The sequence below is a fragment of the Scleropages formosus genome, chromosome 8 (assembly GCF_900964775.1).
Source record: "Scleropages formosus chromosome 8, fSclFor1.1, whole genome shotgun sequence".
Taxonomy (NCBI): domain Eukaryota; kingdom Metazoa; phylum Chordata; class Actinopteri; order Osteoglossiformes; family Osteoglossidae; genus Scleropages; species Scleropages formosus.
In genome coordinates, this window is record NC_041813.1 from 26371547 (window position 1) to 26388016 (window position 16470).

At 47.0% G+C, this 16470-nt stretch overlaps 1 protein-coding gene across 5 annotated transcripts in view; it reads left to right on the top strand.

Annotated features, from left to right (window-relative positions):
• Positions 1-3465: 3465 nt before the first annotated feature.
• LOC108937363 (septin-9-like) overlaps positions 3466-16470 on the top strand; it is a 46026-nt gene continuing 33021 nt past the window's right edge. Inside the window, exons 1-3 of one of the 5 annotated variants that reach the window (XM_018757255.2) lie at positions 3466-3964; positions 4067-4210; positions 8392-8454. In XM_018757255.2, coding sequence (XP_018612771.1) covers positions 3943-3964; positions 4067-4210; positions 8392-8454 — 229 coding nt within the window. In that variant the 5' untranslated portion in view covers positions 3466-3942. Of the gene's footprint in view, positions 3965-4066; positions 4211-8391; positions 8455-8578; positions 8623-9764; positions 9833-15669; positions 15869-16470 lie in introns of those variants that run through there. The other 4 variants (XM_018757257.2, XM_018757260.2, XM_018757259.2 and 1 more) reach the window with 4 other exon arrangements.

A 16470-nucleotide genomic window follows, 5' to 3' on the forward strand; every position in this document is an offset into this window, starting at 1 on the left:
AATTTAAGTAAATTTTAAGCGACATTTTTGTTCCTGCACTTTTAAGAAGCTGCAGAAAGGTGGTTTCATTATAAAAGGTCAATATGATAAAGATTCCAGACTGTTAGGAAAAAATACTTCATTGCTTACAGATGTATAGTTAAGACGTTACGGTATTATGCTCTGCAAGAAATTGTTCGACACTTTCTTAGAATGGAGCGAACACGTTTTATCACGATGGGTCATGATTCTGCAAGTATCTGAAAGTAAGATTTGCTTTCGTTTTTTCATAACTACATTTTTCCAAAGTGAATATTTCTGCTTTTTATACTGTATGCTCACGTTTCACTAACTGTGGCCTGAGTGAAGAACCCATCATTTTCTAGTCCTTTCAGCAGCTGTCTATCGGTCCAGCTTTAGGCCGCCAAGGCGTGAAATTTAATGAGACGACAGATGTTTGGGGAGGCCCGGTTGGCGGGAACAAAAGGGAGACGTAATTTTTGCCTCATCTTTGACTTTGAGGTGATATGGAGGCGTGTTACTGTCATAGTGGAAAAAATTTTTAAATTTCAGCACTTCCCACGCAAAAAGACAGCCACAACGAGGAAAAAGCCCGATGCGATGTACTGTAAGTGTTTCACCGTGAAAGAGTGCGATGCAGATTTGGTAAAGCGGATCCCGACAAGCCCATCGGTACTGGTACTGGCAGTCGTAGTCGGAGGAGTGACGCACACTGACGCGCCTGCGCGTCTCTGTCGCCCCGCCCCCTTAAAGCGCCGCTGTGGTAATGCGCGGCCGTGTGAATCCCCCCCCCTCCCCCCGGCTCTCGATGTAGTTAAAGACAGCAACACACGCTTGAAACAGGATGTTCGTGCTCTTATGGGTTTTGCCAGCCTTACTTTTGCACACTTCAATACGTTAAACGAGTACACACTGTTTTCGAATTACCCGTTTGAATTGCAGCCGGAAACTCGCCCTCAGTTGAATGCGGAGGGAGGGTCGTCTTGTATGTAAAATTGCTGTGTTTTTTACACAGCTGCTTGTGTCGTTGTCCTGTTATTCCCCACTCGCACATCGTGGCTGGTTTGTTATTATTGTCTTTCGTTCCTAATAGTTCCGAGGAACTGAAGGGTTCGGTTTGCCCGCAGCGCGCGGTGCAGGTCTACAGCCTTGTAATTCTACACGTGTCCGCTAGGGGTCCCCACTCATACCCTAGTGATCAACAGTACTGTATGGTCCAAACTGCTCTCTATTATTTTTCATCTGTTGTTCATCAAATCATAACAGAACAACTGGTAAAATAATGATTTTTGCAGAGTGTGACATCACTTGGGTCACACCTTTGTCTAAGGCATCTTACGCTATTAGCTTACAGTTCTCTAAAGCTGCTTGCAGTGTGAAAGTCCTTCCCACCATTTAGCCAGCTTTGTTATTTTACCAGGGTGACTTAAGGCAAGTACCTTGCTGAAGAGCACTACAGCTGGAGGTGAAGCTTGAAGCTGCGATCTTCGGGTCTAAAGGAAGTAGTACTAACCACTACACTAGCAGCTTTCCACAGTTCAACAGGCCTTACACATTTACAGGGTAACAACTGTACAGTGATGCAACCTGTATGTGTTACTGTCAGGATTAAACGAAATAAAATTACAAACAAGGGCACGAATCAACAATCATTGGTTACAAACTATTGTATGGAACCTGATGTTGAGCATTTCATTGAATGAGTTCATGATGATCATACCCAACGTGACTTGGTCCTTTGTTAACTGGAAATCACTGGTTGATCAGGACTGCAATGCTCAGTCTTTTTACAAAACTAAAGTGAATTATTGAAAGATAATTGGTCGCATGAGGTTATTATTCCTAATGAATGTCACGCCTGAGTAAGAAATACAGTATATAATGCTCTTATACATCAAGGGAAGCAGTATGCGTTTCGGAGACACGGTAGGTATTGTCCGCCATTTGTGAAGCTCAACATCAGTGACTTGAGACTTGGCCTCGCACTGCACCCAGATCACAACCCGTCGATTCTGAGTCACAGTCTGGGAGACCACAAACCACGTGGCCTCGCCAACACTGACACATCAGCACACTTAAGCCGCCTGACTGTCTTCACTGCGCCACCTACAGACACCAAACATGCCGCTGCCAGCAAGAGACAATGCAACCTTTTTTCAGAGTTACTCGACCAAACGCGTGTGCTGCCGACCAGCACTTAGTGATCGAACGGAGTAAAATTGTTAGTGTGAGGTCGCCCTCAACAGATCCACTCGAGATCACTACAGATTAGTCCTTGCGCTTAGTGCTTTACGGACCATCCTAATGCACGGCAGCTGCCGAGGCACAGCCCTTGCTCAGCGGTCCCTAATTACTATGTTTTTCCAAGCAATAAGGTTACAGACGTGTGATAATTTAAAGGTCTGTCTGTGGCACACGGCGGCGGTTTGACTCGCTCGCTTTTTCTGTGATCGAAAATGGGACCGTCGTGCTCTGGCTGAGTCCAGGACGGCATATGCATCACAGGTTCGGATACCGATGAATCGACGGAGAATTTGCTGCCAAGTGTTTGCCACACAATTCCGAGGACCGCGGTGTGCCAACCTGGCAGAAAGCATGCCATGCAAGTGTAAAGCTTTTACTGCACGCAGCTATTATAGCGGCAGGTCAGTTTCATTGTGGCCCATTAATAACCCATGTAGCATCATGCAGTATCACCTATTTCAGACCTGTGTTATCACTCTTCCTGCTGTATGTTTGTTGCTAATACCATATTTTAGCTGATATGTGTTTTATTCTGCTTTAGGTTTGTTCCTGATAATTCACTCTATATGTAAGTTACAGTACGTCGATCATGTGGTCTCTGCTTTGGCCTTTGTAGTGATTCCCTGGGACACTTTCGCATCCCGTCTTCAGCCAATCACACTGCATGTACATTATGTCTTGTACCAACTTGGAAAAAATTCGTTTTACATGTTTCTGCTCACATCTCGTTTTCCGTTTCGTTACCGAGCCCTTCGTTTTGGAAATTCTCACCAGTCGCTTAACCAGTATGCCACCTGCTGTTCTCGAAGGCATTGCAGCCACACGAAAACGAGGTCCAAATAGTCAGGCAACACAATTATTAAGCTTTTTACTCGAAAAAGCGTTCACTTCGCGCAACATTACTTTTCCTGCTACTCTGAAACTTCCCGAACCGTCTTCCACCTGCTGAGGTGGGTGGTTTTGCACTTTTACCTTGTTCCCTGAGAGGTAAGGTCGCTTGGAGGAAGGCCTCTGCGAAACGAATGAAGGCAAAAATGTCTGTGGTGAGGCGTTTTCCCCAAACTTTTCTCAAGGAGCCAAGGGAGGTGGCTCGCTGGGTGTCGAACCTCCCCTGTAGTACAATGTCGACTGCAGGCACCGCTGCGGACACGTACGGGCTCACGTATAACGACACGTACGTACGTGACTGGGGAATGTTCTCCATTCACGGAGGGATTAGTGTCGCGGCGCTCCCGCCTCAGGAGGAGGACGTGCGTTCGGGGGCTCAGGTGCGAGCCTGCCCGGGGACTCGCAACCAACAGTAGTTTGTCTTTCTTTTGAGACACACACACACACACACACACACAGAGAGAGAGAGACACGCACGCTGCATTGTGCCCGTGAGTGAGTAATCCGCTTTATTAACACGCGGCACAGGTAGAGGGCAACGCGCGCTCTTCTTCGTGTGTGTGCGGAGCAGTGAGTAGGTCCCTCGCGGGGCAGGTGCGTCCGCAGGAGCAAAGATCCTGGGACAGAATGAACATAGAAATCGCTCGAAGGACTTAATCAAACTCCGGGCGAGTCGCTTCTTTTGAAGCGACCGGGTTCGGGCAGCGGGCGCGTATTACGGGGACATCGAGTCGAAGGCTGCGGACCAGAGCGGAGGGAGAAGAAGCGAGTGCGAAAGACTGACGCCGGCTGCTGCGGGACGGACGGAACATGAGGAGAACGGGCTACGCAGGTGACCGTCCTGTTTGCTCGCGACGTAACGGACAGTATATTGTAGTCTTTCCTCTATCATATTACTTTTTCTCTCTCACGGCGTGCGCGGGACGTTCTTCAGTTGCACTTCCATGCAATTTTGGGGGCCACTTGCTGACCTGGACTCGAGCGCGAGAGAAGAAGGATCTGGGCGTCGCTGCGATACCGCGAGTCAAAGCGCAGAAGAAGGCTGAGAAGCGCCGCGACCGTTTACAGTTACACCCGTGTACTTTTTTGTGCTTTTTACAATTGCGCATTCATATATTTACTGTTTCACTCTTATACTTAATGGCTTTTTTTGTTTGTTTTTCATTCATCTTCAGTCAGTGTGTTTGCAGCTGCCTTGCACTAAACTGGCGGGCTTCTCCCAAGCAACTAGCCTGTGTTCGCCGTGTGTCCAACTTGTCCTGACGAAAAAACGGTTTTTCTGTGGAAAAGTACACTAAAAGTACTACATGTATGATACACGTACGTCTCGTGTGAACGGTTAGCGATGTTTACAGTTGGAATATGGGCTGGAGAAACCTGTTGTCCCGGTTCTGCACTTCCTCTCCCAATTCACATTGATTTATATGAGGAGATTTATAGGTGCGGTACAAAGACTGTATTATACACTGACACTATATATACAGTTTATATGTGATTGTGCAGGGGACACGTGTACATGTTCGGTCTTCGAAATAGGACTGAAATAAGGAGGCCCCTGGGCAGGCTGCGCCTTTGCCTTCTGGGTTTGAATCGGCCACTGGAAGGAAAAAAATCTGGTCATAAAGATTTGATTTTTGTGATTCCACGTACAAATGCGCTGTGTCATAGACAGAGAACAAATATGTGATCGTGTATTATTTCGTGTATTGGAGAAGGTGAGGGCAATGCAGCCTTAGGACAGTTTTGCTGTCGTTCTCAGCTTAAAAATCACCTTCCGAAAAGCATGAAACGAAACTATACTAGACACAGTTCTTTTTCATTTTTTCTTCTCTTATCGGAAGCAGTGAAAAATACACTCAGAGAACAGCATTATGCACTTCGCTCGATTCTGATACTTGTACTCTGGTCATTTTGTAGTGATTTTGGTATTTTTTTTGTTTTGCATTTCCCACTTTACATCACTGGAAGCCCTGAAAATCATTTTAACGTAATTCTGAAATTTGTTAAAATTCTTCTGCTCATGGCTAAAATTTGAATGGCTGGCACAACTCGAGACACGCAGTCCGGGACAGTAAAAGAGAGTATTACTTTATACTGAGTATATGGCGCTCGGTGGAATGCTGGACTTTCCGACTGTGCCTGACTCATCATCGCCTTTCATTCTGCTTATTGTGCGAGTGTAAAAGCGTGTCGGGTCCTGCACAGCCTGCCTGCCCTCAGTAACACACACACACACACACACACACACACACACTCGCACTGCAGGCCCTGGGACTCTTGAGTCCGAACGATCGTCCTTGGCTCCGTTCGCGCTGCAGGCCAGGGACTAGAGGGCCCCGTGTTGCTGTTCCCGCTCCCGACCGTCACCGTGAATCACGCTCTGCTCCCCAGCCGCCGCGCCGAAGGCTGTCAGCTGTCAATGAGTAACTGGGGTAACTATGGTAACTGTACTAACTATACTGTAGTCACTCCTTCAATAATGATCCAGCGCTGCTCGCCACTCATCTCACTTCAGCTCGCTTATTGACCCGATCCGGAAGGATTTACAGGCACCTATTACATTTATACATTTATCAGACACTTTTCTCCAAAGCGATTTTCAATGAACTTTATGTATTGTTATCAGCCCACACACCTTATTCACCAAGGTGACTTACGCTGCTAGATACACTACTTACAATGGGTCACTCATCCATACATCAGTGGAACACACTCTCTCTGTCACTCACACTCTGTGGGTGAACCTAAGCATGTCTTTGGAGTGTGGGAGGAAACCAGAGCACCCAGAGAAAACCCACACAGACACAAGGAGAACATACAAACTCCACACAGACTGAGCAGGGACCACTGCTGTCTCACAGCACCTGGGTGGTACAAGAGGACATGGGTTCAATCCCAGCCCAGTCTGCATGCATTTTGTATATTCTGTGGGAGCTCTGGTTTCCTCTCACACTCGAAAGACATGCTGTTCAGGTGAATAAAGGAAGCCCTGAAAATCATTTTAATGTAATTCTGAAATTTGTTAAAATTCTTCTGCTCATGACTAAAATTTGAATGGCTGGCACAACTCGAGACACGCAGTCCAGGACAGTAAGAGAGTATTACTTTATACTGACTATATGGCGCTTGGTGGAATGCTATTGGGGACATGTAATTTCTCACTGACCAGTGCATGACCAGACCATGCACACGCACACACACACATTTTCTGAACCGCTTGTCCCATACAGGGTCGGGGGGAACCGGAGCCTACCTGGCAACACAGGGCGTAAGGCCAGAGGGGGAGGGGACACACCCAGGACGGGACGCCAGTCCGCCACAAGGCACCCCAAGCGGGACTTGAATCCCAGACCCACCAGAGAGCAGGACCCAGTCCAACCCACTGCACCACCGCACCCCCGTGCACACTCAATATACATAAATAAAGTTCAACAACTTGCAGAGCTCTGAATGATAAGAGCGAAGTATTTGCATGTTCCGTTTGCTTTCTGCCAGTGTGTGGACCTTGAACTGAGCTAACACCACTCGACGTTCACTCCTGTATTCTGTATTTTTTGTTTTTTGAATTAATGTAATTTGAGCAGGATATGACTCCAACCTCTAATGTCTGTGTGAGCATTTCCCGTTTATTCATGCGAGATGTATTCATTGTTTGGCGTACTAGTTCATAATGCCTGGAGGCTGTAGGTCTCTGACTTAGCTTTGAGTTCGAAATTGTTTGAATGGCCTGTGCGAGTGGCATTCTTTTCCTGCATAAATGTACGCAGTATTGTAATACATCAAGTTTACAACATCCCGGTTAAAGCCCTCCCTTAAAAAAAGTTGTGAAATGAGGGCACTGTCTCAACATGTAATATCCCCTTGGCCTTTAGGACATCATTGCGCAAGTGTGTCGCGTACACATAACCAGAGCAGCGAAGAGTGTAAAACTCTCCGGGTCCAGTTCGGCATGTAGAAGTGACAATGCAGCCGCATTCTGCTTTCCTGAATAAACAGAAGCCAAACCTCTTAAGTAAACAGTGCTTGGTCAAGAGGTTGGCTGGTATCACAGTGTCTCCACCTCTCCTTTATTTACCCTGGTTCTCCACAGATCGTAGGTCATCCACCGGCGTTGCTTCGTTATGATCGATCAATAGACGTATGTTTAAATTTCTCTCCTGATTGCATTTAAGGAGTGTTCAAAGCCTTCATATTTTTCCGTGCTGCATAAATGTGCCTTTTTATCTATACTGCCGAAAAAAAAGGACATGCTTATGTGAAAAGGAGCACTTTTTTTCAGATTTTTGTCTACTGTCAGTTTGAAAATAATTACACTGAAATTATAAATTTCTGTCAACTCTGTGAAGAAGTCGGTGCTATCCCGTTTCAACAAAGTGCATCGCAGCTCTGCGTTGTTTGCATATCTGGGCACCTTCTCCGGTGCAATTAAACTACTGCATTGTTAGTGCTGTGGCACAATTTCAGAGCAAGAAGGAGATTACAATCTCCCCTGTGGTTAACTTCCTAAACCCAGAAGCAGCAGTGAAAGTTTCTTTAGCCCAAATCACCAGATGTTGCTTCCAGGTTTTTGTCTTTGTGGTTTGAGTGTCCCAGCTCTCTGTACTCCATCTTCTGTTACCACACTGGCTGTCGTGTAGCTATTATCCACGCTTTTGGATGAACTCACCCAGACTTATTTTCGTACGGAGGAGTCAAAGTTTTGTGCATCATGATGTATTCATAGGAATTCACATATAAATATCAACAAAAACCGCTGTATTAGTTTCCCTCGGTTATCGTTACAAACCTAAGAACAAATGAAGCCCTTATTCTGGCCAAAATAGTACTTCAATTCACGATCTGTGAAGCACCGGATGGATTTGCACACAAAGGCCCACAGATTTGTCCACAAAGACGAACTGCCATGAGAGTGTTTATGAAAGACGGTCCGTCAACTGAAGTTTAGATACAAAGCCGGCCACACAAGCTGTTCTCCAGCATGTTGCCAGGATTCTTACTGTCTATTCAGTCAATTCTCGGAAGTAAAAGAAGTTTTAATACCTGATTCCTGTTGCTAGCAGAATTACTGATGAGTTACCCTCGGTACACAAAATTGTGCTCGTTTATTGCATGAGAGCTTGTGCGTTGCCTTTGTGACCCCATTTTGGTGGCACAGGGTTAAGCAACTGAGTGTAGCCAAGCATATAGCAGCCCCAGTGCCCATGTTTCAGAGCTGTGTCCAATCTACCCTTCTTGTCTGTCCCCTCTTTTCTACTGCAGGGATTACGAGGACTGCAAGCGGAAGGCTGAGGAGAGTGGAGCCCTCAGACCCCACGAGTCCAAGTGAGTAACCACTGCGGTCAGCATTAGGCTTTACGTCCGCCGAGCACTGGCACTGGCGTGTTTACCTTGCTCCCTTTCCCTAGCAGGCTCTTACCGAAAGCAACTGTGTGGGGGTGCCTGAGTGAGGTTGACACGCGCCTGTACGCACACAGGACATGCCCTCACATGGTAAGATCTGTCCATGAGGCTACCCTGTCCCTGCCTTGTGTAAGCAGCTGTGTAGTCCACATCCGCAAGCCCATGAAGCAGCTGGGAACTGTTGAGAGACAAACATGGGGGAATGTCAGCACCCCCCCCCATCCAAAGCTGGCTGCTCAGCGGTCAAGCTGTGGAACAGGTGTATCGGAGGAGAATCGCCAAAAGCGTCCGCAATGGGCAGACACGATTTGACACAACTAGGTATGACTGGTACAGTGAATCAGGTCTGAGAATTCTTGGCTTGAACAGTGTTAACATTTGTCAGGCCTGTACAGGACGCTCTAACCACCTCCCATCCTCTTCTAATGCTTTTGTGTCTGGCTTAGTTGAAAGGTTCGTTGTCCTGGAGTCCGTCTATCAAAAGGTGCTATATAAACCACATATATATTACTGACACATATATATTATTGGGCAAAATTAAAGTGTCCGCATTGTTTGTTCTGTTGCGAGTCCCTCTGACACCCCCATGTGGTGGAGAGCATAAAAGGATGAATGTTACTGCAGAGGAGTGCAGGATCTCTGCGCTGTCTCTTTGGCTGTCATCGCGCAGTGAGGGAGGTGTCAAAGTTCGAGACAGAGCCGTGTCTGCGACGGACGGAGTTTCCGAGAACACGCGGACTCCAAGAAATACTTCAGCCCGGGTTGCGTTCCGTTAGGAACGTCACACTTGCAGGCTACCGTCCAGACGAGATTAGGCTCTATTCCCCGTTGAAAGTTCCTGAAAGTGTGATTTGAGTTTCGTGGACTGACAGTAGGAGCGTTGTAGTAGTGGCTCTCACGTGAGCATGACACACGCCAGTGAGTGGAGGGCCTTATTCCAGGCAGAGGACTCCAAGTCACACGGAGCGAGTTTCCGTTTGAAACTAACAATACCGAAGCAGTGTGAGGGCGAGAAAACAAAAGAGCAATCTCACCAAGTAAAGCAAGTTGAAGAAAAAGAACCGCATATGATCTGCACATGGCTGTGCAGCAGTCTTAGGTTCATTCATTATCACAGCAGACTGAAGGAATTAAACTGGAGAGAGAGCGTGAGTGCGGGAAAGAGCCAGAAAGGATAGCTCAGTGGTGTGAGAAATACTGAAAGGGGAAGTCTCAAAAAAAGAGAAGAAGGCAAAAAAACTCTGACGCGACAAGCAGCTATTTTCGTGAGCTCTTGTCATGGAGGGATACAGAATCGCAGGTAAGTCGTGGCTCATTTCCGGTTTCTCCCCATCCGCAACGCAGGAATAGGTGCCGTCTCTCTTTGTCACACTTTGTATGCTTTCCCCTCCCCCTTCCAGCAGCGGTGTTGGGAGCGTGGAGCTGCGTCTGGTAGCAGCTGCTCTGGGTTTTGCTTGGCCACGGTCAGCGACCAGACCCGTGAGCCAGATCTCCTCCTTGCAGCCGTGCGATCGGTCTCCTCGGGGCCTGGCAGGGTTTACGCAGATAACACTGAACTGGTGTTATTTGTTCTTTTGAATCGGTGACCTCTGCTTTGGGGTTATTTTGTGGGCTCTGAGGACTACCCTGAACCATTCTAAGAAAAATGACAAACTGACCCAGAGGCAGTTCTTACTGAAAAGGATGCTCATGAGTCAAAGGCTCTCTGCTGCCTTCTCGTTTCTCTTTTTTGTGCCAGTCCCATGCTAATGTTAAAATGTAATTATTTTTTTCTTTGCACATTGTTGTTGTTGCCCTTTAGTATTCACAGCAGCATTAGTCAAGGTGTTTTTGGCTCAACTGGCTGAAAAATACTTTATCTTCATCTGTAATAATCAGCTCTTTCCATCAAACAGGAGCTTGAAGTTATTATTTTACAGATATACTTCATAAATGATGGATAAGCCCTCCTTGCTGTGATAAAGACAGTACGTACGTAGGGATTTAATGAAGCACGTTGTGCTCAAATTGTTTAACAGCTGTGGGTGCTTTCACTAAAAAGTTAATCAGTTTTACTGTAATTTCCTTACTGTAAGAGTACAGCTTGTATTGCCAGGGGAACACGCAGCAAAGAAACGAGGTGAAAATGAAAGTTTCCAGGCCTGGCAAGCGTGATTGAGATGAGGCGTGATTAGGAACACACTTTGTAGAAATGACATCTCCGCAATGAGCTTTGTGTCCTTTGCTGCACTCAGCCTCCTGGTATTTTCTCTGGGACCCACGAACCGTTAGGTTCATGCTGCATTCCAGCTCGGAGGGACACAAAAGAGCTTGGCGTATGAAAGAGGTGCCCATCGGGGGGAAAGGTGGAATGGCATGTGCAGATGCTGCTGTGCTGTCGCCGTGGCGCATTCCCAGCTGCCGCCACCGGCCACATTGCACATGTAGAGAGCAGGATGGCCGTGAGCTGGGCCAGCAGCCCTACCGCCATGCTCTGTTTCATCAGATCGTCTTCCTGTTTTTCTCTTGCCACTCCACAACGTTGCAGTAATAATGCAGTCATTAGGATGTTGCGTAATATTGGAATACTGTTGAAGCTGTCTTTAATTATTCCTGACTTCTCTAATAATCCATTATGTAAATGTATTGTGTCTGAGTGCAGGAAATGCTTCCTGGACTCAAAGAACGTTTAATAAATGTTTAAACATGTATGTATCCCTTTTGCTTTTATCATTTCCTGTTCTCATTTGTTTTTAGTAAGAAACATATTCATGCTGTGTCTGCACATCAGCAGATGGTGTTTGTAAAGTGACTAAGCAAAAATCAGACAGTGCTGGTTTGTAAGTAGTTTGTTTTCGTGGCATATGAGAAATTTCTTAAAATTGCACGTGGCAATGACGCAGAGGTAGTTACTATGAAGAGGGGGGCAAGAGGTGAGGATTCAGAGAGGGCACACCACAGTGCTTTGCCATGCTAGGTTCCTCAGAGTATTCCTTATACTTTGATGCAGTGATGCGTGATTGTTGCCCTTTTCTTACTGACTTTGACAGCTGCCATGTATGAAGTTTTCATCTTACAGGAAACTGCGTTCCTGGTGACCTGCAGTCCCACGCTCGCCCACGAGGTGGCGGCTTTCAATAGGTTCAATGCAGACGCGCATAGAAAATATGCGTCTCCTGTCTCACTATCCGGCTGACATTCTTTTTCGGTGAACCTGATTGAATTTGGATTTTGTTCAAGACTGATATTGTGTATGTAAAAACACAGCATAATGAAGCACTGCAGCAGAGCTTGCGCTGTGGAGGTGCAGCTGGGTTTGGGAGGGTGGTTTCCATTCGCAGATAATTTGCTGCAGGTTCCCACAGCAACCAACTATGTCTTCGATATGAAATACTGAAAAAGGAAGACGTGGTTAACACAACAGAAACTCCTAGACAAAGATAGGACCTATGTAATTTTCACTCAGCGTTCTGCAGTATGAATTTCTGTCGAAGAAATATCATTCCGATGTGAAAATTAGCTCGTTTTTAGTTTTCAAGTAACTCTTTGCAGGAAGTTCACATCATTTTAGCTCATTCTGCCTGCGGGGAACCTAGGCAGCTGCATGCAATGTGTGTATTACACACAGTCTGCAGGACACATCATCTGTGCTTAAATCTATCTGCAGGATGCACAGTGTTCAGTCTATAGAGTCTGCTGGTTATAGTGTGTGAGATGGACAGGACTTGTCTCCATAATGCCATGTCTGAAGTGTACACACACTGTAGAATTCATGGCCTACAAGGCAGCATACAGTATTATAGTATATAACACACTCAGTTCAGATGGAGCAAAGAAGGATACAGAGACAATGTATGTTTTGAAGTGAAACCTGAGTGTGCCTCAAGCCAGCCTACCTAGCACTCCTTGACTTTCTTCCTGTCTTAGTAAGAAATACTGTCACCCCATTATTTTCCCTCTAAGTTCCCCCAGTGGTTAAACACTTATTTACATTTTACCCACAATGCACCCACATACAATAAATCCATTCTCCTGCCCAAACTCACAGCAGCACAGGTTGTTACGGTACTTATTGTCTATAAGGCAGCATACAGTATTGGGTTCAGAGGGAGCAAAGAAGGACACAAAAGCAGTGTTTATAGGGAATGTTTTATTAGAACATCAGCACACAGAAAAACGATGTTCTCAGTTTGACTTTTTTTTTTTTTCTTCCCCCCCCAAGAACTCTCCTAATCAGAATAGATCACTAGTCCCATAAAGATATCTAGTCCTACACACAGTCTAAATTAACAGAACTAAATTCCACCACTGCCTAAAAGCAGTCTGTTCAGCAACCACAGCCTTTCTCCCTATCTTATTGGCAAACAGTCTCACCCCATTATTTTCCCTGTAAGTCCCCCCAGCGGTTGAACACTTATTTACATTTTACCCACAATGCAACCATGTACAACAGACCCGTTTTCCTGCCCAAACTCACGACAACACGTTACAGTATTTATTGTCTATAAGGCAGCGTACAGTATTTCCTGAACACACGGCATAACATAAAATAGCTGGCAGTGGACTGTAAATTTTAGTAGCTTCGCGGGCCGCAAGGTGTCGTTCTCTGCTCACGTGTCCACTGTGGATTTTTACAGTACAGGAGGGCCATGGCCAGCATGGCCTTCAAGGTCCTGTGCACATCCTCATGCAGGGATCTCTGGGGTGTGTTGCAGCTGCAGAGAAGAGCATGCTGCTCAGCTCCTCTGTCTTAGCACTATGTTCCAGTATTAAAACCATTTTCCTCTTTTTTCCTCTAAAATGCACACTCATTCTCAAGAAGCGGAGGGCTCCTGAACGTACCTTTGGGGTGCTGTCAAGGAGTCTGCATCCTGTGTCACAGCTGCCCTTCTGCATGAGCCCAACCTTCTCCAGCAGATGTGGCTGTCACGTGGTTTCTGTGGAAACATTGCGTACTGCGCGGTTGCCATGTAAACGGCACTGCTGAGCGACAAGGTGTGAACTGAAAGTGTGTAGCAGCCAGATGGGAGGTGGGGGGTGGGTCCAGGGTACACGGTGCCTGGTGACCACACTACAGAATGTGATGAACAGGTGCTAAGAATCAAATCTCGGAAATCACCGCACTCCAGGTGTACTGTTTGCAAGCCTACTCCAATTTACACAGTATAACAAAGCAGCCTCTGTTTCTGGATTCCAACCACTCTGTCGTTTGGGGAACGCTTTCCTCTCTGGGCAAAGAAAATGCATTTCCAGACTGCTTCCAGGAGACCTGACTTTTCCAGATCTAGACTTGGACAGCATTTATTGTCCTTGGGGCTGGCTGCTTGTCCAAAAATGATAAACACGTGCGTGTCGGCAGGAGAAGAGCTGCATGTCTCTGTTGTTCGGGTCTGGGTACCCTATGCCCTGACCTGTAGGCTCTGACATGGATACAGTGGCCCAAGTCTCCACCTGTAGGTGGTCTCCTGCTTCTCTGTAAACTCCATGTGGAGCCTCCCCCACCAAGCAACCAGGCAAAAGTGGCCGTTAACCATCTCCGATTCCCATGCCCAGCCTGGTGTGTGATCCCATTGTCCAGCTGGTAGAACTTACAGAACCAGGTTGCGTTTTCTTGCGCTCATTTCCTTCGCTGGAGACGCTGTGCTGCGTCTGGAGGTGCGTTATCGATAGTTATGGGAACTGCACAAAGCAGAGCATGACCTCAAAGAATGAGCTGATCCATCGTGACTGTGCCTTGAGCGGAGTCTGCCGCTCACTTCTGGGGCTCTGAGAGAGCACAGAGCAGTGGACGTGAGCAGGAACAATTCATTATCATATGCATTTAAGAAAAAGAGCGAAACCGCTGAGATGGACGCAGGCAGATGTACTGCGTTTTTGAAATATGAAAAAGCGTAAAACTAACTGCGGTTCTCAGAACCCTCCAGAGAGGTGAAGCTGGAAGCAGAGGTGGATGTTTTCACTGTCGGGTATTCAGGGCCCACACACACACACACACTCACTCTCTCCTCAGTGGCTCTGAATTGCCATTTCATTGGTGCTTAACTTTTTCACCCCACTGCAGAGTGTTTGCGGGGTGCGATGGCACAGCGGGTATGGCCGGGTCCCGCTCTCTGGTGGATCTGGGGTTTGAGTCCCGCTTGGGGTACCTTGTGATGGACTGGCATCCTGTCCTGGGTGCGTCCTCTCCCCCTCCAGCCCTGCGCCCTGTGTTGCCGGGTTAGGCTCCGGGTTGCCGCGACCCTGCTTGGAACAAGCGGTTTCAGACGGTGTGCGTGCAGAGATTTTAAGGTGTTCAGGCTAAGCTGAAGATAACCTTCGAGGAGCTTTAGCGACATCTGCTGCTTGAATTTCCATGCTGTCCCGCTTGGAACAAAACAGTTTGCATGGGCCACCAGTTGTGTGTAAAACCTCTTTATTTAACTGAAACTTTTCTCCATAGCAGTTTTTGATGTTTAGGTTTGTCTGCTAAGCTGCTTGCAATTTTTACCTGTTTATACAGCTGGGTAATTTGTAATGTGTCAATATTAGTATTGCATAATGAGGCTTAAATAATAAATACTGCCACGAAGCCATTGTATATTTATTTCTTCTCTTACTCACACACTTGACTGCCTGTGCTGGTGCTTTATGGCAGTAAGTGTCAGTTTGGGTCAAATTCAGGAAACGAGCGGCGAGGAAGCTCAAGCGGCAGATGCAGGGAGGATATATTGCGTCCACCGCCGCTGGCTGCGCTGCAAGTGACACACGTCATACAACAGTCAGAGAAACGGAGTGACACACAGGTTCTGGAGCTGCGATCTTATCTTGGTAACGTGAAGCAGTGTAAGCGCTGGGCAGGAAGGTGTTAGTGACAGCAAAGTGCATGCATAGCCTGTGTGCCATTACAGTTTGTGTGCTTGCATGATTTGTGACTTAGTGTTTAAAAGGCTGAATGTGAGCGCGTGTCCCTGTGAGGAGCGAAGAGGGCGGGTTTGCTCTTCGAGGAGCAGAAAGCAGTAGTGTTCACAGGGAGCGACTGCGCTGCTCAGCGAGAGAGAGGGAGGGGAAGAGAGGGGGGGAGGAAGACGGACGGAGGGAGGGGGGGATGTCAGCGCTCTCTCATTCTCAACTTTACTGCGTTGAGCCTGGAAGGGAAGACGGCTGAGTAAGTTGGTCCTTTCGAAACGACAGCCTTCTGGATCCGTCCAAAAGGTACCCTCTTTGTGCTTTCCTGCTGGTCTGAGCGCTGCTGGAGAAGACAGCCTGTGGGAAACATCACCTGGGCAGGAAAGGGAGCTTTTTCCCATGCCAGAGGTCCACAACATGTCTGATTCCACTGTTAGTTCTCACCTGGATGGGATTATATCAGACTTTGAAGGTTAGTCGTTTCAAATCGCGTTTGTTTTCCGCCGTGTCGAGTCCTGCCTTGTTCTCGCTATTAGACTTGTTCCTCTGCGCTCCTGACTCAGTGCTTGTGTTGTCAGTGAGATTTAAAGAAGATGTTTTTTTTTAAAAATTATTTACAATGAAAATGGGAAAATACTGTGCAGTAACAGTGCGGTGTATTTCTAAGGGATATGAATGATACCACAGTGATGGTTCTCTCTTCCCCTGCTCTGCTCTCTTGGTGTTTGTCAGTATGAGGAGCTCATCTGGGTATTCTGCTTGAGCCTTTTTCTGTGGAGTTAGTGATTCATCATGTTTGCTCCTTGAAACTAGAAAACCGCCAGCTCAAATAGCCTTATTTAAAACAACCCTCCGGCCCTGACTTTCTGACTAAGTGCAAGGTAATCTCTGCCCTCTCTACTTGAGCTCCAAGTACCTTGTGGATGTCTTCCTGCACTTCGATGCTGCCTGTCATCTTGTCATTGCTGTCATTCTGGCATCGATTGACGCTATATGAACGTCCTCTTATCCCGGGGCATTTCTGGCACTCGGGACCACTCGATTGCTTTCTTTGTCGACACACCAGCTGGCCCA